The following is a 15,466-nucleotide window of genomic DNA, read 5'->3' on the forward strand; positions in this document are numbered from 1 at the left end:
CTTACTGATCCTGTCATGTGACCACGCTCCCTTTGGTTTCCGTATTGTTCCTGTTCCCCGCGGCGTGTAGTTCGCCGACCTCCATATCCAGTACCTTTTGAATTGCCAGTTAGGAATACAGCTGTCCTGCACATTGAAGGCGCGGCAGCCCGCCTCCCGACTTACTCGTGAGTCCCGGTATCCTTAGAGTGTATATGCGTGCCTGCTCCGCTCGTGTTCCCACTAGAGCCGGCCAGAACGCTATACATATTTTTCTACCCGCATTCCTATTATTTATCAACCCCAACGCGCAAGCGTGTCTGCTCCGCTCTCTCTCCTTCGAGCCAGCCAGCACACTGCGTTGTTAGGTTCTTTACTTGACACTTGCACCATTCTAACAAACGCGTACTCGTGGTTGCTCCGCTCTTAAGCAATTTAGAGCCGGCCAGCACGCTGCGCTGTTCGTTCTGTCACCGGCCTCTCTTTGCTCACTATTGTGAACGTTTCAAGCGAATTATTTCCTAGCTTTCCAGTAGACATCAGCCCTTAGGCGTATTTGTTGCAGATCCCTTCTCCCTCAGTTTTTGAACCAATCTGCAACTTGCGCTTATGGTTCTGATTAGGATTATTGTCCCTTTCCCTTTGACTACAACCTTCCTCCGTAGTCCCAAATTGAATGGTGTGTTTGAGTAGAAGGGTCTTCTAATCCCGTGTCCCTGTAAGAGTCCCTTTTTTATAAGACCTCTGAAGCACATTTAACCAGTACTTCATCAGACAATCTGATGTTTTGCCGCTACCAGTTGAATGTTCAAGGCGGTCTGGAATCATCCCTTTTGGTAAGTGGACTGACAACAGAGTATTTGAGATGCATTAACCTGTTTGTATCTTTAGTCATCTGCATATTGTGGTTATACCTGTCTGTATTATATTTCAGCTTTTGATTTTCTTGTTTTCACACAACAACGTTTCCTGTGTCTACCTAGGTGGAAGAGTGGTGGTCACTCTATGGTTTTTTTCCCCCAACTTTTAGCGAACAGTAACCTGTGAGTAAGGCATTCGATATTCCTCCAGGTTCTGTTTTCTGGAAGTTTTGGGACTTGTCTCTTCGCTCCCGTGGAACTACGCTTGGTGTAGGCTGGGATTCAGCCATCTGACCCGACAGATGGCTGTTCACTAAACTTTTTCATATTTTTCAGAAACAAACTCCAAAAAACTGGAATTTTTTCAGAATAGCAAAAAATGAATGACCCCCACACCGAGAGAGTTTTTTTCCTTTTTTTTCATACCCTCACTGCCAGGTGTTTCCTGGCAGAGGTGTATAAGAAAAAAAGATATTACACCGTCCACCATATATAGGGTAAGCTGTCATGTGCTTCATCCAATGGCCCCTGCTCCATTTGGCTGTAAGAAGAAGTTTTTTCGTTGACAGGGCCAACAAGGGCTTCATAAACAGAAAACGTAAATGAGGTGGGCGGACAGAGGATTTAGTGAACAGGTTACTCCGTTGCGACTCTGCCAAAGCTTCTACACCACTGCTAAAGCCAACGAGAATACATAATTCCCCACAGCTTTTGCTCCAATAACTCTCAACATAACTCACTTTACTGCACCAACCCTGGCTATGGGATATGGCGTAAGATCGCTGTACGAGTGGTGTAGAAGGGCTTCCCCAAATGTATTATGTATGGTCACTTCCACACATCATATCACCCAGAGCCAGCATTCCTGAAGCATCCACTTCAGCCAGCAAAGAGTGACCATACCTCACCACATGCAGCAAGCATTCCTCGGCATCCGCTACAGCTTGTACTCGTACAGTGCCCCCACGGTGACCATATATCACCACCCTCAGCCAGCTTTCCTGAAACAACCACTGGTGTCGGCACTCCTACCAAACCCCCACAAAGAGTGACCATACCTCACCACATGCAGCAAGCATTCCTCGGCATCCGCTACAGCTTGTACTCGTACAGTGCCCCCACGGTGACCATTTATCACTACCCTCAGCCAGCTATCCTGAAACAACCACTGGTGTCAGCACTCCTACCAAACCACCACAAAGAGTGACCATACCTCACCACATGCAGCAAGCATTCCTCAGCACACACTACAGCTTGTACTCCTACACAGCCTGTATCACCACCCAAAGACAGCATTCATATGATGGTCTCTACAACCAGTGGTGCTGCATCCACTTCCACAGACAGCCCTCATAATATTTCCGGTAACTACCGCTCCCCCCTCCCAACAGCCAGCACTGCATCATTACTCACAGTCAGTGCTACTGCACCACGTTTACTCCCTGCTCATACTCCATTCCACACAAACAGCACTTGACACTCTCTATAGTGATAGTGATGTGATAGTGACAAATAACATTGTTAGAATGACACATGGCTATGTCTGTCTTTGCTACCATTGACCTCTGTCTCTTACACGTGCCAGCTCCATTTCCTGGGACTTCTTGCCTAGTCCTTGGGTAGCTTTAGACTTTGAAGGATGATGCTGACTATGGTTTCTGTCCAGATCCTGGGACTCGTTCTGGAACTGGCGATGTGGGCTCCACCTTCCGTCCCTCAGCATCTCCTGTAAAATGCAAAAACATGAGCCAGTGAGTGCTTTGATACACAATGTAAAATCTCACCAACCAGCCACGTTCTACGCGCGTACACTGCCTCCTACAGATAGGACCAGGGCTACTACGCCATCTCAACTGGACAGTGCCCTACTCTGCCCCCACAACCAGAACTACTTTACAAGCCCCACAGCCAGCCCCCCTACAAAATCTTCTGCATCTGTCAGTTCTGTATCATTTACCACAGCTAGAGCTAGAAGCATGTGGGTCTGGAAACATTTATAGGGAGAACCAGCTTTGAAGACTATTATATAGGGAAAATGTGGATTAATATTATCTTGTTGCTTGAATAAATCCATTGTGACAGTTCCATGATTAGGAACTAGCAGTGCAGGAGCCGTCACCCAAAGTAACACTGACTTTAACTCTATCTCCAAAGCCGCCTTAATGCCAACTCTGTAACACAAATTAGAGAAACCCAAAAGAACAAAGGGAAACCTGGGTTCTTTAGGGTTCTTTAGCTATAGGAGGAGCGATTCTTCCGATTGGTCCATTTCCATAACATTCCAAAATCACAAAGACTTGTACACATAGTCCTCGCACTCAATAAAGAATATTTGTTTTTACGAAACTAGATTAGTTCAGGGACAATGAATGTAGATTAGAACATTATGACAGGGAAACCTCTCAAACCATACCAAATAATATTGTATGTCTGATCAATGATTAGCTGTACAAGTATAGTGAGCTCTGTGCTGGTGGTGATTACCCAAGTTAACTAGTTATATACAAAAAATGGTGCACGAGTCAGGCAGCAGTCACAAGTACCCACATATACAATAAGCGGTCAGACATATTTATTACATGGTTCATTCTAACCCTGATCTTTTTGAGTTTGCCAACCCTTCTGCCCATTCACAAGAGTCAAACTGATCTCTGCTTAGCTGTGTGTTGATCCTGTGGTAAAGGTTGGATGTCCGAAAGTCATCAGAAATATCTACTGACATAAATATTGTGTTTTGAAAATATCGTCCCATTGGTTGCACACCCTCCTTCATTAACTCCAATGGGGTAATATTTTTATGAATGATATTTAGGAGATGATATATATGAAACTACAAACCTCTCTTTTACTACCCATCAAACGTTTCAGAAATAACATCACAGAGCTTCAGAATTTCATGCACTGGTTAAAGGAAACTAGTTTAGACTTAAGATACACATATAGCCGTAACAACAAGGCAATTAATTACTTGTATCTGTTAGTCAAATTAGTTGATCGTTCTATTTGTAGATCCCTTTTTAGAAAATCAACTGAACCTAACACCCTGTTACAATATGGCAGTCATCACACAGAGCCCTACAGATGGCCTACTATTCGGCTAGTTCCTCCAGCCGTGCCACAGTTGTAAACCTGGAGCCTGATTCACAAACTGCACTTTGCAGTACATTTTATAGTACTGCATTAGTACTACAAAGTGCTATTCACAAACTGCACTTTTATAGCAACTTACTACTTTTCAGTACAGATAAACTGCACTTTTGCAGTAATTTATACTTTTGTAGTAACTTACACTTTTTTAGTAAGTCCCTACCTCCATTATTTCTATGGAAGGATGATGCAGTACCAGTGGTTGGCATGTGTAGTGCTGGACTTACTACAATAGTGTAAATTACTACAAAAGTGTAAATTCTATGCATTTGCAGTTTGAGAATACTGAAAAGTAGTGAACTTACGCAAAAGTGTAAACTTACTCAAAAGTGTGAGTTACCTTTGAGAATCAGGGCCTCACTGTTCATTACTTCAAGGAGGCGGAAGTCTTGAGCACCAAACGCAGGGCCAGGGGCTACCCAGAAAACATATTAGATGTGTAAATAAAAAAGCATGGTGGTGTCGCACAAGGGGGAGAATTCAATACTCTGACTATTTTTTTATTCTCCTTTGTTTCAGTGTAATCACCTTTAGCCACAGAGCAACAGAACAATGAAGGTGACGGAAAATATTGACATCTTTTAGGCGCAGGGATCTTTGCACTCAAATACCCTCTGAGCACCTCGAGGAGAGGAAGCAACATTAAAGACCAGTTGGTTCTTGCTGGTAACATCAAGCCAATAGACTCCTCTGGCATAGGCAGCTGGGGTCTCTTTCTGAGTTGGGGCATTTCAAGTGCGGGGATTGCACTGGGTTTACTTTTATTGACAATACCGAATCACATAAGCACAATGAAGAAGTATAGAGGTTGTAAAGCCACTCTAATGGTAGCTCTAGTATGGTTAGCTTTTGCCCTGGTACAGAGAAGAAGCCTGTAGCCCTGGAGAAAGCCCAGTTTTAGTACAGGAAGAAACAACACAATGTCTCAGAGCATACAAAAGTAAAACCAGTCAGTGACTGCACCCGCCTGCAAGGGGATGTCTGGGGGTCCATGGAAACCCTTTACCCCCTGCAGAGGTCTGCTCTCTGGAGGAGCACTGTCAGTGCGCCACCTTTTAAATGGCGCACTGTCAGTGCACCTCTTGAGGGCTTCTTTGCCTCTGCGCCTGCGTCTGTAATATGGCGCGGGCTCAGAGTCAAAGGAATTGCCTCATTTGCCGCTATGCAATGAGGGAAAGCCCTCTGAAGGTAGCGCTAGCGCTTTAAGTGCACCAGCGCTATTGGTATTAGTGAGGGGACGCGCAAGCGTCTGCACCTCCTTCTATAATACCAAAGTGCTAGAATACCAAGCACAAATGCCCATTGCGCCCCCGGGGCACTTATTGTAATGTGGCCCCAGGAGTCTTCTGTTTCAAATGAAATGAAGCAAGTACAAATCATTGTGGTATAGCAGGGCTCGTAGGTACCTTAAAAGTGTAGTGTTCCTTTCAACTTCAGTAGGTCTCTGGTCATAGAGCTCATTGGTCAGCAATTATCTTCTTTTTTCCTTTCATAAAGGGATCAAATAACGGTTGATCAGCCGCATAAATTATTCTTCGTGGGGTTTCTAAATATAATTGTTTCATTATAAAAAGAATACAAATGAACTAAATTCTACCAATGCAGCCTGCAGATATAGACACAACTATGTAAAACTGTTTTTAAAAAAGTTCTGTCTTGTTAAAGTGCACTTTGGCGAGAGTTCAGTTTTATGAATTCAGTAAGGCTCACATGAGGGAGAACCAACTCTCCTCAGTAACAGTGGCATGGTGTGCCATGTCATCACGAGGGACCATCAAGCAGGACTAAGTAGATTCCTTTGCCCACCACAGTCTTGTTCTCTTACATTGTCCTGCTCCACTCCCTGGGTGAAAAGTGAACTTCCTCGTGTGGCTTTCTGTGGTGACGAGGGGCGCAGGTTCTGCTCTCTGCTCCGATCTTCACCTTGAGACCTACGTTGTGGGCTCTGCCTCCTGTTCCTCATGAAATCCTGCAACATACAAGGAATATATACCTCACACAACCATCAGTAAATGCACCTACACAAGTCCCTAAAGTCAGCAGTGCAACAGCATCCTGAACAACCACAGCTCCTACACCACCCTCAATAGCCTGCCCTTCTCACTATCTATCACAGGAAGGGGTCCTAGACTATTCCTAGAACCAGCTGCCCTTCACCAGCCCCAAACCCATCACTGCTACCACCCAACCACTCACAGTCAGCACTGCAACAGCATCCTGAACAACCACAGCTCCTACACCGCCCTCAATAGCCTACCCTTCTCACTATCTATCACAGGAAGGGGTCCTAGACTATTCCTAGAACCAGCTGCCCTTCACCAGCCCCAAACCCATCACTGCTACCACCCAACCACTCACAGTCAGCAGTGCTACAGCATCCTGAACAACCACAGCTCCTACACCGCCCTCAATAGCCTGCCCTTCTCACTATCTCTCACAGGAAGGGGTCCTAGACTATTCCTAGAACCAGCTGCCCTTCACCAGCCCCAAACCCATCACTGCTACCACCCAACCACTCAAAGTCAGCACTGCAACAGCATCCTGCACAACCACAGCTCCTACACCGCCCTCAATAGCCTACCCTTCTCACTATCTATCACAGGAAGGGGTCCTAGACTATTCCTAGAACCAGCTGCCCTTCACCAGCCCCAAACCCATCACTGCTACCACCCAACCACTCACAGTCAGCAGTGCTACAGCATCCTGAACAACCACAGCTCCTACACCGCCCTCAATAGCCTGCCCTTCTCACTATCTCTCACAGGAAGGGGTCCTAGACTATTCCTAGAACCAGCTGCCCTTCACCAGCCCCAAACCCATCACTGCTACCACCCATCCACTCACAGTCAGCAGTGCTACAGCATCCTGAACAACCACCGCCCTCAATAGCCTGCCCTTCTCACTATCTCTCACAGGAAGGGGTCCTAGACTATTCCCAGAACCAGCTGCTCTTCACCAGCCCCAAACTCATCACTGCTCCCACCCAATCACTCACAGTCAGCAGTGCTACAGCATCCCGAACAACCACCGCCCTCAATAGCCTGCCCTTCTCACTATCTCTCACAGGAAGGGGTCCTAGACTATTCCCAGAACCAGCTGCTCTTCACCAGCCCCAAACCCATCACTGCTACCACCCAACCACTCAAAGTCAGCAGTGCTACCTACACTATCCCCGCAGGGTACAGTACCAGAGTATTGTAATCAAAATATCTTTTGACAGAAACATGAAGCCTTAAGAATTGTTTACAAAAATATTGCCCCCATTTGAGGTAATGATAAAACGTTTACATCCAACCAAGCAATTTTTTGTAGACGATATTTAGGACACAATATTTCTGTCACAGGATATTTTTGCTAACGATACTCTGACACACCTCCCCCTACACACCGTGCAATATTAACATCTGCCTCCCAATCGCTCTTATATCATAGCACCGAGCAATGGTTTTTATGCCATTTGCTTAAGCGAAACCTCTCCACCATACTCTACAGCCAGCACTCTTCAGTTTACAATATCACAGTCTCTGGCTTTTGTACTCACCTGCTCTGTTTCCTGAGATGCATGTCCACTTTCCTGGGTAGTTTTAGCCTTTGGCACATTATACATGTTCTGCTCACTTTCATGCTCGTAGAGCTTAGATTGGAACTTGTGTTGTGGACCCTGTTTTCTGCCCCTCTGGCGATCCTGCAAAATGTAGGGACACATGTCAATTAGGGCTTATGTGCCACTATGCCAGCCCTCCTCTGTGCATGCACATTCTCCCACATGCATTGCTTCTACACCATACCCAGATACCAGTTGTCCTACACTACTTATCCAGCCACTGCTCCTACTGATCAACACTGTCCCTCAGAGAGTGACCTCTTCTGGAAGTTCTTGGTGTAGTGTCAGAACTGGCAAGAATACATCAGGCCTTGTGACCTACACCAAGGACTGATATCTAAGAAGTTGAAGACACTTCCATTCATGTGGCAGAGTTTGCAGTGTAGAGACTGCTCTTCTTTATCAGCAGCATGATCGGCAATGCGTCTTCAGTAACCTGCTAGCTACCAATGCCCCTTTATCGCTCCAAGCTTTTGATGCAAACACTTCTCCATACAAATGGTCTAAGCATTGTCAGACACTGTGAGTGTCAATGGGGTGATGCAGCAAATGCCTCTGACTTGCCCACGTTAAGGGTGATGTCTTCAAATAGCCACAATAGCCTCTCACAGTAAAGGAAAACTCTAGGAAATAGATATAGGTGTCTGCAGAGAAAGGTCTCTTCAGAATGTGGAAAAAGCCTAATACATAATAAACCTCCAGAGTCTTGAATTCGGGGAGAGTAGCTCTAAGGTGACAACTGACAGTAAGAAATAAAAATAAGCTGACCACATTAACCTCAATAGCAACAGAAGGAAATCCAGGCTGAGTCCAGGAAGAAAGGGGAGAAAAATAGAGAGCTGGGGGCAAAGAACATATGGAAAAATACTCCAAGTGTGTTGCGTTGTGGGGAGGCAGTAGCATCCTTTCATATACAGGGCTAGACAGGAACAGGAACAGGAAGTGTCTTAACAGTAAGTACATGTAATCTTGGATTGGTTTCCTAAACAATACTGTATGGTGGCTTCCATGATAGAATGGGATATAAGGAAAAGCTTGAGTGGGTGTAGGCAGTGCATGTTTGCAAATGCTCCAAATGGACCCTGAAACTGATCTGCTGTCTCCCCACCACCGCATACCCAGGAGAGAGGAGCTAACATGCCGGCCATGCCAAGGCGGTGAAATCTCAGAAGACTTCTGCCTCGTCCAACAGGAAAAAAGAGAGCAGAGTCATCACGCACAACCAGCGACAGGAACAACAACTCCCACCTTCTGCAGAGTGCGAAACATCTCCTACTGACAAAGTTGGTAAGTCAGAGCAGAAGCACGCATTACCGCTGCACCCACTGCAGATGTGGAGATACAATAGTGTGAAGGCCTGCAAGGCTTAAAGTGCATAAGAGCATTTCCTTACTTAACTTTGACACATTCATCAATTGTATGCAACACAGATAAACACATCTGAGTTGGTGGCAGCGCAGACAAACACATTTTACCCTGGTCCCAGGGAATATTTTAAGATATGCTACAGGGTTTGGAACCAAACAACTGATGTTGATGCATATTCTTAAAATATGTATAGCTAAATGTATTGTCTAGCAGGTTATGGCAGAGGGGTGTGGGGTTCTGTAAATTCAACAGCTTTTTTAGGTTGAAGAGAACATGTTACTGGGTTGATTTCTAGAGTTCAGTTGTTCATGATCACTCTTCATTATGCACGACGAGACCTCATTACTGGATCAGGAGGAGACACTGCTCTTTGTTCCCTTTTTCCTGTGTTTAACTAAGTGGATAAAATCTGAGGCTTCATCGCTCGTTCACTCAGGTTGTAGCCTGTGGCCTGCCTACACTCAGAGACTTGTACAAAATAAGTTTTGACCACTTTTAGGTCTTACATACAGATGCGATACGGCGTTAGCGATTTTGGCTTTCTTTTTCCCTTACTGTTCCAACATGGCTGACTGCCATGTCAGAAAGGTAAAGGACAGCAAGCATCCCATTATGTCTTTGCAGCTGCCAGGCCCTTGTAAAAACTTAAATAAAATGCAAGAACAAAGTGAAGACATTGGCAAATGCCTGCTAATGGTGAGACCTACTGGCATTGCCAATAATATTTAGCATTAGAATAGAGCAGGACGACAAAAGGAGGTGGAATACTTTGAATTGAAAATCTTTCCAGGCCTTAGTAGCTACCTCTCAAGGGTGATTAATATCTTCGAGAGCAATCTGTTGACCAGTATTGCACTGGGCATTATGAGCCACACGCTGAGCTTTATCAAGGGTTGGGCATTATTTGACAAGGTGAATCTGGCTCCTGGTATGCGTCTTTCGAGCCTGTAGACCTACGTTATTCAAGGTAACGATGTCACATTAATATCTAATCTGTCAGTGCATGGGGAAGGTCCTGTTAGCAGCTGAAAAGACTAGGACAAACCTAGGGGTAATTTGGGGCAAAGAATTTCCTTGGTTGCTAATTTTTATGAGGGTCTGCAGGGATACTGTTAACTGCAGAAAGTCTAACAAGTATATTTCTCTGCAGTGTATTTTCGTTAGAAGGTGGTTCTGACACTATGGGCCGCCCGGATTTTTGAGCACCTAATTGTTGAGCTTTTACTGTGGGGGAGCCTCATAAGGTGGGACTCACCCACAGTGAACTCCGGATGCAAAAGACTGCATGGGGATTTTACTGGTGTCCCCTGGCTTGACCAGGCCACTGCGCAGCAGCTGGAGTAAGGGACACCGGGCTGGTTACGTGCAGACACATGTGTACATGCGTGTGCAAACGTGTACGGGCTGCGCAGGGGAGATTCCTAGTGTGCGCAGTCCAGGAGCAGCTACAAAGTGAATGGTGTGGCAGGACTTATGCAGTATTGGGTGGTGACATGGAATAGGCTTAATACACTGGAAAGAAACATGCCAGGGAAAGTCAGTGTGTCTTACTGTTTTTTTACTTCCTTATTCCCCTATGGGAATGTGGAGCCCATGGGCTAGATTAACTTCCATTAGTCCTACAGATTCCAGACACGCACTTAAGTCCACTGTAGTGAATGTGAAAAGAAGTATTCTGCAGAGTCCAAAGTCATATTTGTACTGCTTTTGGGTCATCCAGATATTTCTCTGAGCCAGCCATGACCAGACCCAGGCTGAGGGCTGACCTTAGCTGGATGGATTGATAACCTTTCTTCCACAAGCTAGGGCCTCCTCTCCACAAAGAGAAGATGGGTGGGGCTACAGGCTCATCCATTAGCAGCTGTCACTGGGTGCCAGCGACCAGGCTGCACCAAGGAGGGAAGGCAGCGTGGGGGGAAGGGGCTTCAGAGACATGTGGCCAGAGACCCTGGACGACGTCATTTTGAACAAGCCCAGAGGCTGGACAAGAAGGAGGGAGCCGGGGCAGGGAAGTGATGTGTCGCTGTTTGATAGGACCAACAGAGACTTCCTGCCAGACCCCTACTCAACCTTTAAAAAGTGCTTGCACAGAAAGAGAAGCTCTGCTGAGGCTGAAGGTGCTGGAGCCTGGCGCAATTGCCAGTTGTAAGGAGAGACCCCCTTTGACCTCCAAGAAGACCGACGACGAAGCGCGTTGGTCTCCTCTGCCGGTCTCAGAGATGCCCCCGGGGTTGGTCAGGTCCCGGGGGCTGCCCCCAGAAGAAGGGAAACTGGGGAGCGCCGTCGCGCTCCCGTGGCAGTGCCCAAGAGGGGGTCAGGAGCCCACCGTGGCCCCCACCAAAGGTGGAGGTGGGGGAGTGCCATCGCACCTCCCCGCGAAGATGGAAGCCGGGGAGCGCCGTCGCGCTCCCCGTGAAGGTGCCCCGTGGGGTGCCAGGAGCCCACCGTGGCCCCCACTGAACATCAAGTTGGGGAGCGCCATTGCGCTCCCCTTTGAAGATGTGCAGGGAAGGGACCGGGGACCCCATCCCCGGGACCCGAAGACCAAGAAGAGTCTGAGGGGTGGAGATGTTATGCAATGTCACAAAGTAATTCCAACAGCTTATGTATATTTGTAAATTGGTGCATAGTATTGAGTAGTGTGTGTGTTTAATAAATGTACTCTTACTTTTATAAAGCATAGTACAGACTGGACAATCAATTATTGAGTGTTATTTTTGCGCACCTGCAAATGGCGATTACTAGCCCACACCACCTCCCTTGAGTAAGTCTCAGACTGCTCTGCAACGCTACCCTCTGAGAGTCAGGCGCTACAATTGGGTGTTTGGTTCCCAGTGAAGGACAAATGTAGTCATGTTATTTGTGCAGGCCTCACAGATGCTGCCTCGTTTTCCAACAATTTTATATTGTGTTTTATGGTTGATTGAAAATCACAATTAAAACATCCTGGAGGAAAGGAGTCAAAAATTAAACTCTCCTTCGTTAGTGCACCATGGGGAGCAGTGAAGAAAGGTGATGCTGGAAAAGACACAAATTGCCTTCATGCTGTGAGTCGTAGTTGTTGGTTACTATAAAACAACATCTTGCAGCTTTTCCTATCTGCACTGCAGCAAGGGGCTGCCATTTGGGCTGCTGAAGCAAAGAGTCTGCAAATGTTTCTTCTGGATAATGAAAACCCACTTTCACAAATATTTCTAGAGATGTTTTAAACCTAAGCATTTGAACGCAATCCCACTCATTCAAGATTGCTAATTTATTCCTAATAATCAGGACATATACACCATATCCTTGCCAATTCTTCTGAACTGCTATTCATGGGCCAGAATACCATCATCCACCACCAGCATTCTTATATCACAGTGCTATTAGGTGCCACTGAAAAACACCACATTGTTCCCTGTCCCCAGCACAGCATTATTCCCTTACACCGGCCTGCTCCATGTCCTGCGAGAAACGTAAACTTCCTTTCATGGCTTTATATGGTGAAAAGTGATGCAAATTGCTCTCCCCTTCCCCATCTTTGGTGGCGGACAGGTGTTCTGGGCTCTTCCTTCTACTCCTAGGTATCTCCTGAAAAATACAAAGGTATCCATCAAGCAAGGAAGGTGCCAGCCTTCACGTAGACTTCATAAAATGTTTCCACCTGTAAAATATCCTACAGCCAGCACAGCGACTACATCCACAACCAGTCTGCAACTCTACACCACCCACCACAGCCAGATCTCATATGTCCCACACAATCTGCTCTCCAATACTATCCCTCACACTCACACCAAAAGCAACTATCACCTCATACAAGGGTACAACATGTCCAAGCCCACAGCAGGAGCTCTCGCGCCTTTGTTCCCAGGCATTGCAGGAGCCCCGTCCCATAGAGCATGATTGGCAGTAAGCCATCGTCCTAGATAGACTCCGATACCCATCTGCCATACCAAACTCCTACACAATAACTTCAGCTACCACGCATGCATGATTCCCCGCAATCAGAGCGCGTACACCCTCCCCCACAGCCAGCACCCCACAACATTCACTCCATCAAGAAGCACCACACTGTCACCCAGAGCACACAGTCCAGTAGCATCCCCACCGACAGCGGTGTCGCTCAGTATCCCCAAAGTGCCACAGTCTGCTGCATCATGATGGCGGTCAGTCATGCCAGACCAGGCCCTATCTCTGCCACTTACAATCTCAGGCTCCATCTCCTGGGAGAAGCGCACACTGCCCCGCGACGCACTACTCTGAGAAATGTGATGCGCACTCCGATTCCTGTCCAACTCCTTGGGCACAGAATGGGACCTATTGCTCTGTCTTCTGTCCCTCAGCATCTCCTGAAAGAAAATCATGGTTATATCGCAGTCAGCGGCAAAATATCCTTCCCCCATATAGACCATGACGCTGTCCCGCCTCTTCAAGTTCGTACAACCGTAGCATCATTTTCTTTTAATTTGTATTTCAGAGACCAATACAAATCAACTCAAGAAATACTAGTACTTTTGATTCATAATGCATTCTGTTTGACATTCTAGTAATATGCATTATACCACTACCACTTTGCTACGTCACAATCCGAAACTGCTCCTTGCCCATTTGTACATTTTTTGTCTTCTATCAAATAAGATATTGTTCAGATGCAGAAAACTGAACAGCTTCCTTTGGCACATTTTATCTCCACTATGTATTATCTAGAGACAAATATAGTTAAACAACAGGAGACAGAGAGTAATTCGCGCCACTCTTAGTCCCCCTGAACAGTATTAATTAAACAACAAAAGAGTGCGATTTATAAACAAAGAGCCAGCAAAAAAAATCACTCTGGTGAGAATATATTCTCAATAAACATAGTGATCCATCCACAAGTATATGTGTATGTCAGATTCTCCCAGAAAGAAGTATATGTCCCCACAATGGTGGAGAATACACACTAGTTGTTAAAATACCCCTCACACACCAAAAGGGCCCTTGGTGTCATGCTTCATCATAGGGGTCTTCCCGCCCCTCTACGGGACGGGGCGTGCTACGACCTACGTTTGCGTGGGATCACTGTTGTTATGAGACAACTATGTGTTGTGTAGGGGTGTGAGAGAAAGGGTCTGGGGTGAATGGAAAGTGAGATTAAAAAATACCTGGCTCGTTGGTCTAAAAAATTTAATATACCGTTGAGCTGGTATTAGTAAAAAGTGGGGGGAGGAGGTGTATATGCCTCAATGAGCTGTGCCTCCTATGTCTGCCGACATGTTTCGGAGCTCCCCAGGCTTCTTCTTCAGGACCTTAAGGAGCCCTTCCTATACTCACTGTGGCGTGTGATAACGTGATAAAATAATTGTAAACAAAAGAAAGTGTGTGTAACAAGAAGAAATGCCTTCCTGAGAATATATGATGCCTTAATAGGTCTTTGTAGTCAATATACCTGTAAAAAACACAACAGGGGAGATAAAAACATATTTTCATTGCTAGATGTTCAATCCATCGTGAGCATTCAGTGACCTGCAAGAAAGTGATATAATAACCTTCCTTTATCACTACTTTAATGTTATAACATGTCCTGGCGTGAAATAAGATAGGTGAAAAGACAATGACATAAAACAAAACGCACACAAAACATAAAGCACACACTCTATGCAAAAAGGAACCCAGTTCCTAGGTTCATAATATCCAGAGTCTATGATGTGGCAATTGTTTGGTAGTAGGACATCAAAAGTCAACCTACTTGATGTTTACAAAGTGAAAAGCGTCATGAGCCTGTTGAACGGGTGGTTGGAGTGCCTGATAGGCTATCTAAAGGATGGAAAAACAAGGTTTTGCCAGCTGTGGTTGGACAAAGGTTAAAAGAGTCCACCTGTAGGAAGAGAAAACTTTCCCTATCGGCTATGCCGTACTTACGACTCCCGGTTTCACTGCCCTGCTGAGTATAACCTCCCCGATCAGCTCCGTTGGTTTAACTGAGTGGGTACGAGGTTCCGTTTAAATACAGAGCTCAATTAGAGTTACCATATCAATGATGGTGGCACGAAAAGATAAGTGGTTGCAACTGTGTGTGGTACGATTCCATGCTAGCTCTGCTGTTGGTGACCCGGAACTGGAAGTCTCAGGACGAAGGTCATGGGGGAGAAAAGGTTGCGCAATAGTTTGTCGGGGCATTCCCCATAAAGAATATATGCTTCCACTTAAGAAATATATACGTTTAGACATTGCGCCCTTTAAACTCAGGACCGTACTATCATATTAACTGCTGTACACTATATGTCATGTACATTCGCGCATGAGTAAGTAAGACTGTTCATTAATGAACAGACATATCTCTGTATGACATACATGCCCATGTCTTAGGTATATGAGGAGATTCCCCCATTATGAGCTGTTTTGTAGTGTAGTCAATGACAAGAGTAACCGAGAATTTACACACGGATTTGGTATACGTGCAAGAAATAATTCTTAAGATACTATTCCCCTGTAGTGTCTGATCCGGTTTTTTCTATTTCAGTTTCTATTTTTAATTTTTAAAAATAAT

General features: G+C 45.7%; 1 protein-coding gene across 1 annotated transcript in view; it reads right to left on the reverse strand.

Annotated features, from left to right (window-relative positions):
• LOC146854147 (uncharacterized) overlaps positions 1 to 15,466 on the reverse strand; it is a 144,135-nt gene that overhangs the window by 21,950 nt on the left and 106,719 nt on the right. The window contains exons 12-16 of the mRNA XM_085651924.1: positions 13,143 to 13,286; positions 12,385 to 12,528; positions 7,528 to 7,671; positions 5,812 to 5,955; positions 2,416 to 2,565 (exon numbers count right to left, since the gene is read on the reverse strand). Of these exons, the coding sequence (XP_085508050.1) occupies positions 2,416 to 2,565; positions 5,812 to 5,955; positions 7,528 to 7,671; positions 12,385 to 12,528; positions 13,143 to 13,286 (726 nt within the window). The remainder of the gene's footprint in view (positions 1 to 2,415; positions 2,566 to 5,811; positions 5,956 to 7,527; positions 7,672 to 12,384; positions 12,529 to 13,142; positions 13,287 to 15,466) is intronic.

Source organism: Triturus cristatus, chromosome 4_1 (assembly GCF_964204655.1).
Source record: "Triturus cristatus chromosome 4_1, aTriCri1.1, whole genome shotgun sequence".
Taxonomy (NCBI): domain Eukaryota; kingdom Metazoa; phylum Chordata; class Amphibia; order Caudata; family Salamandridae; genus Triturus; species Triturus cristatus.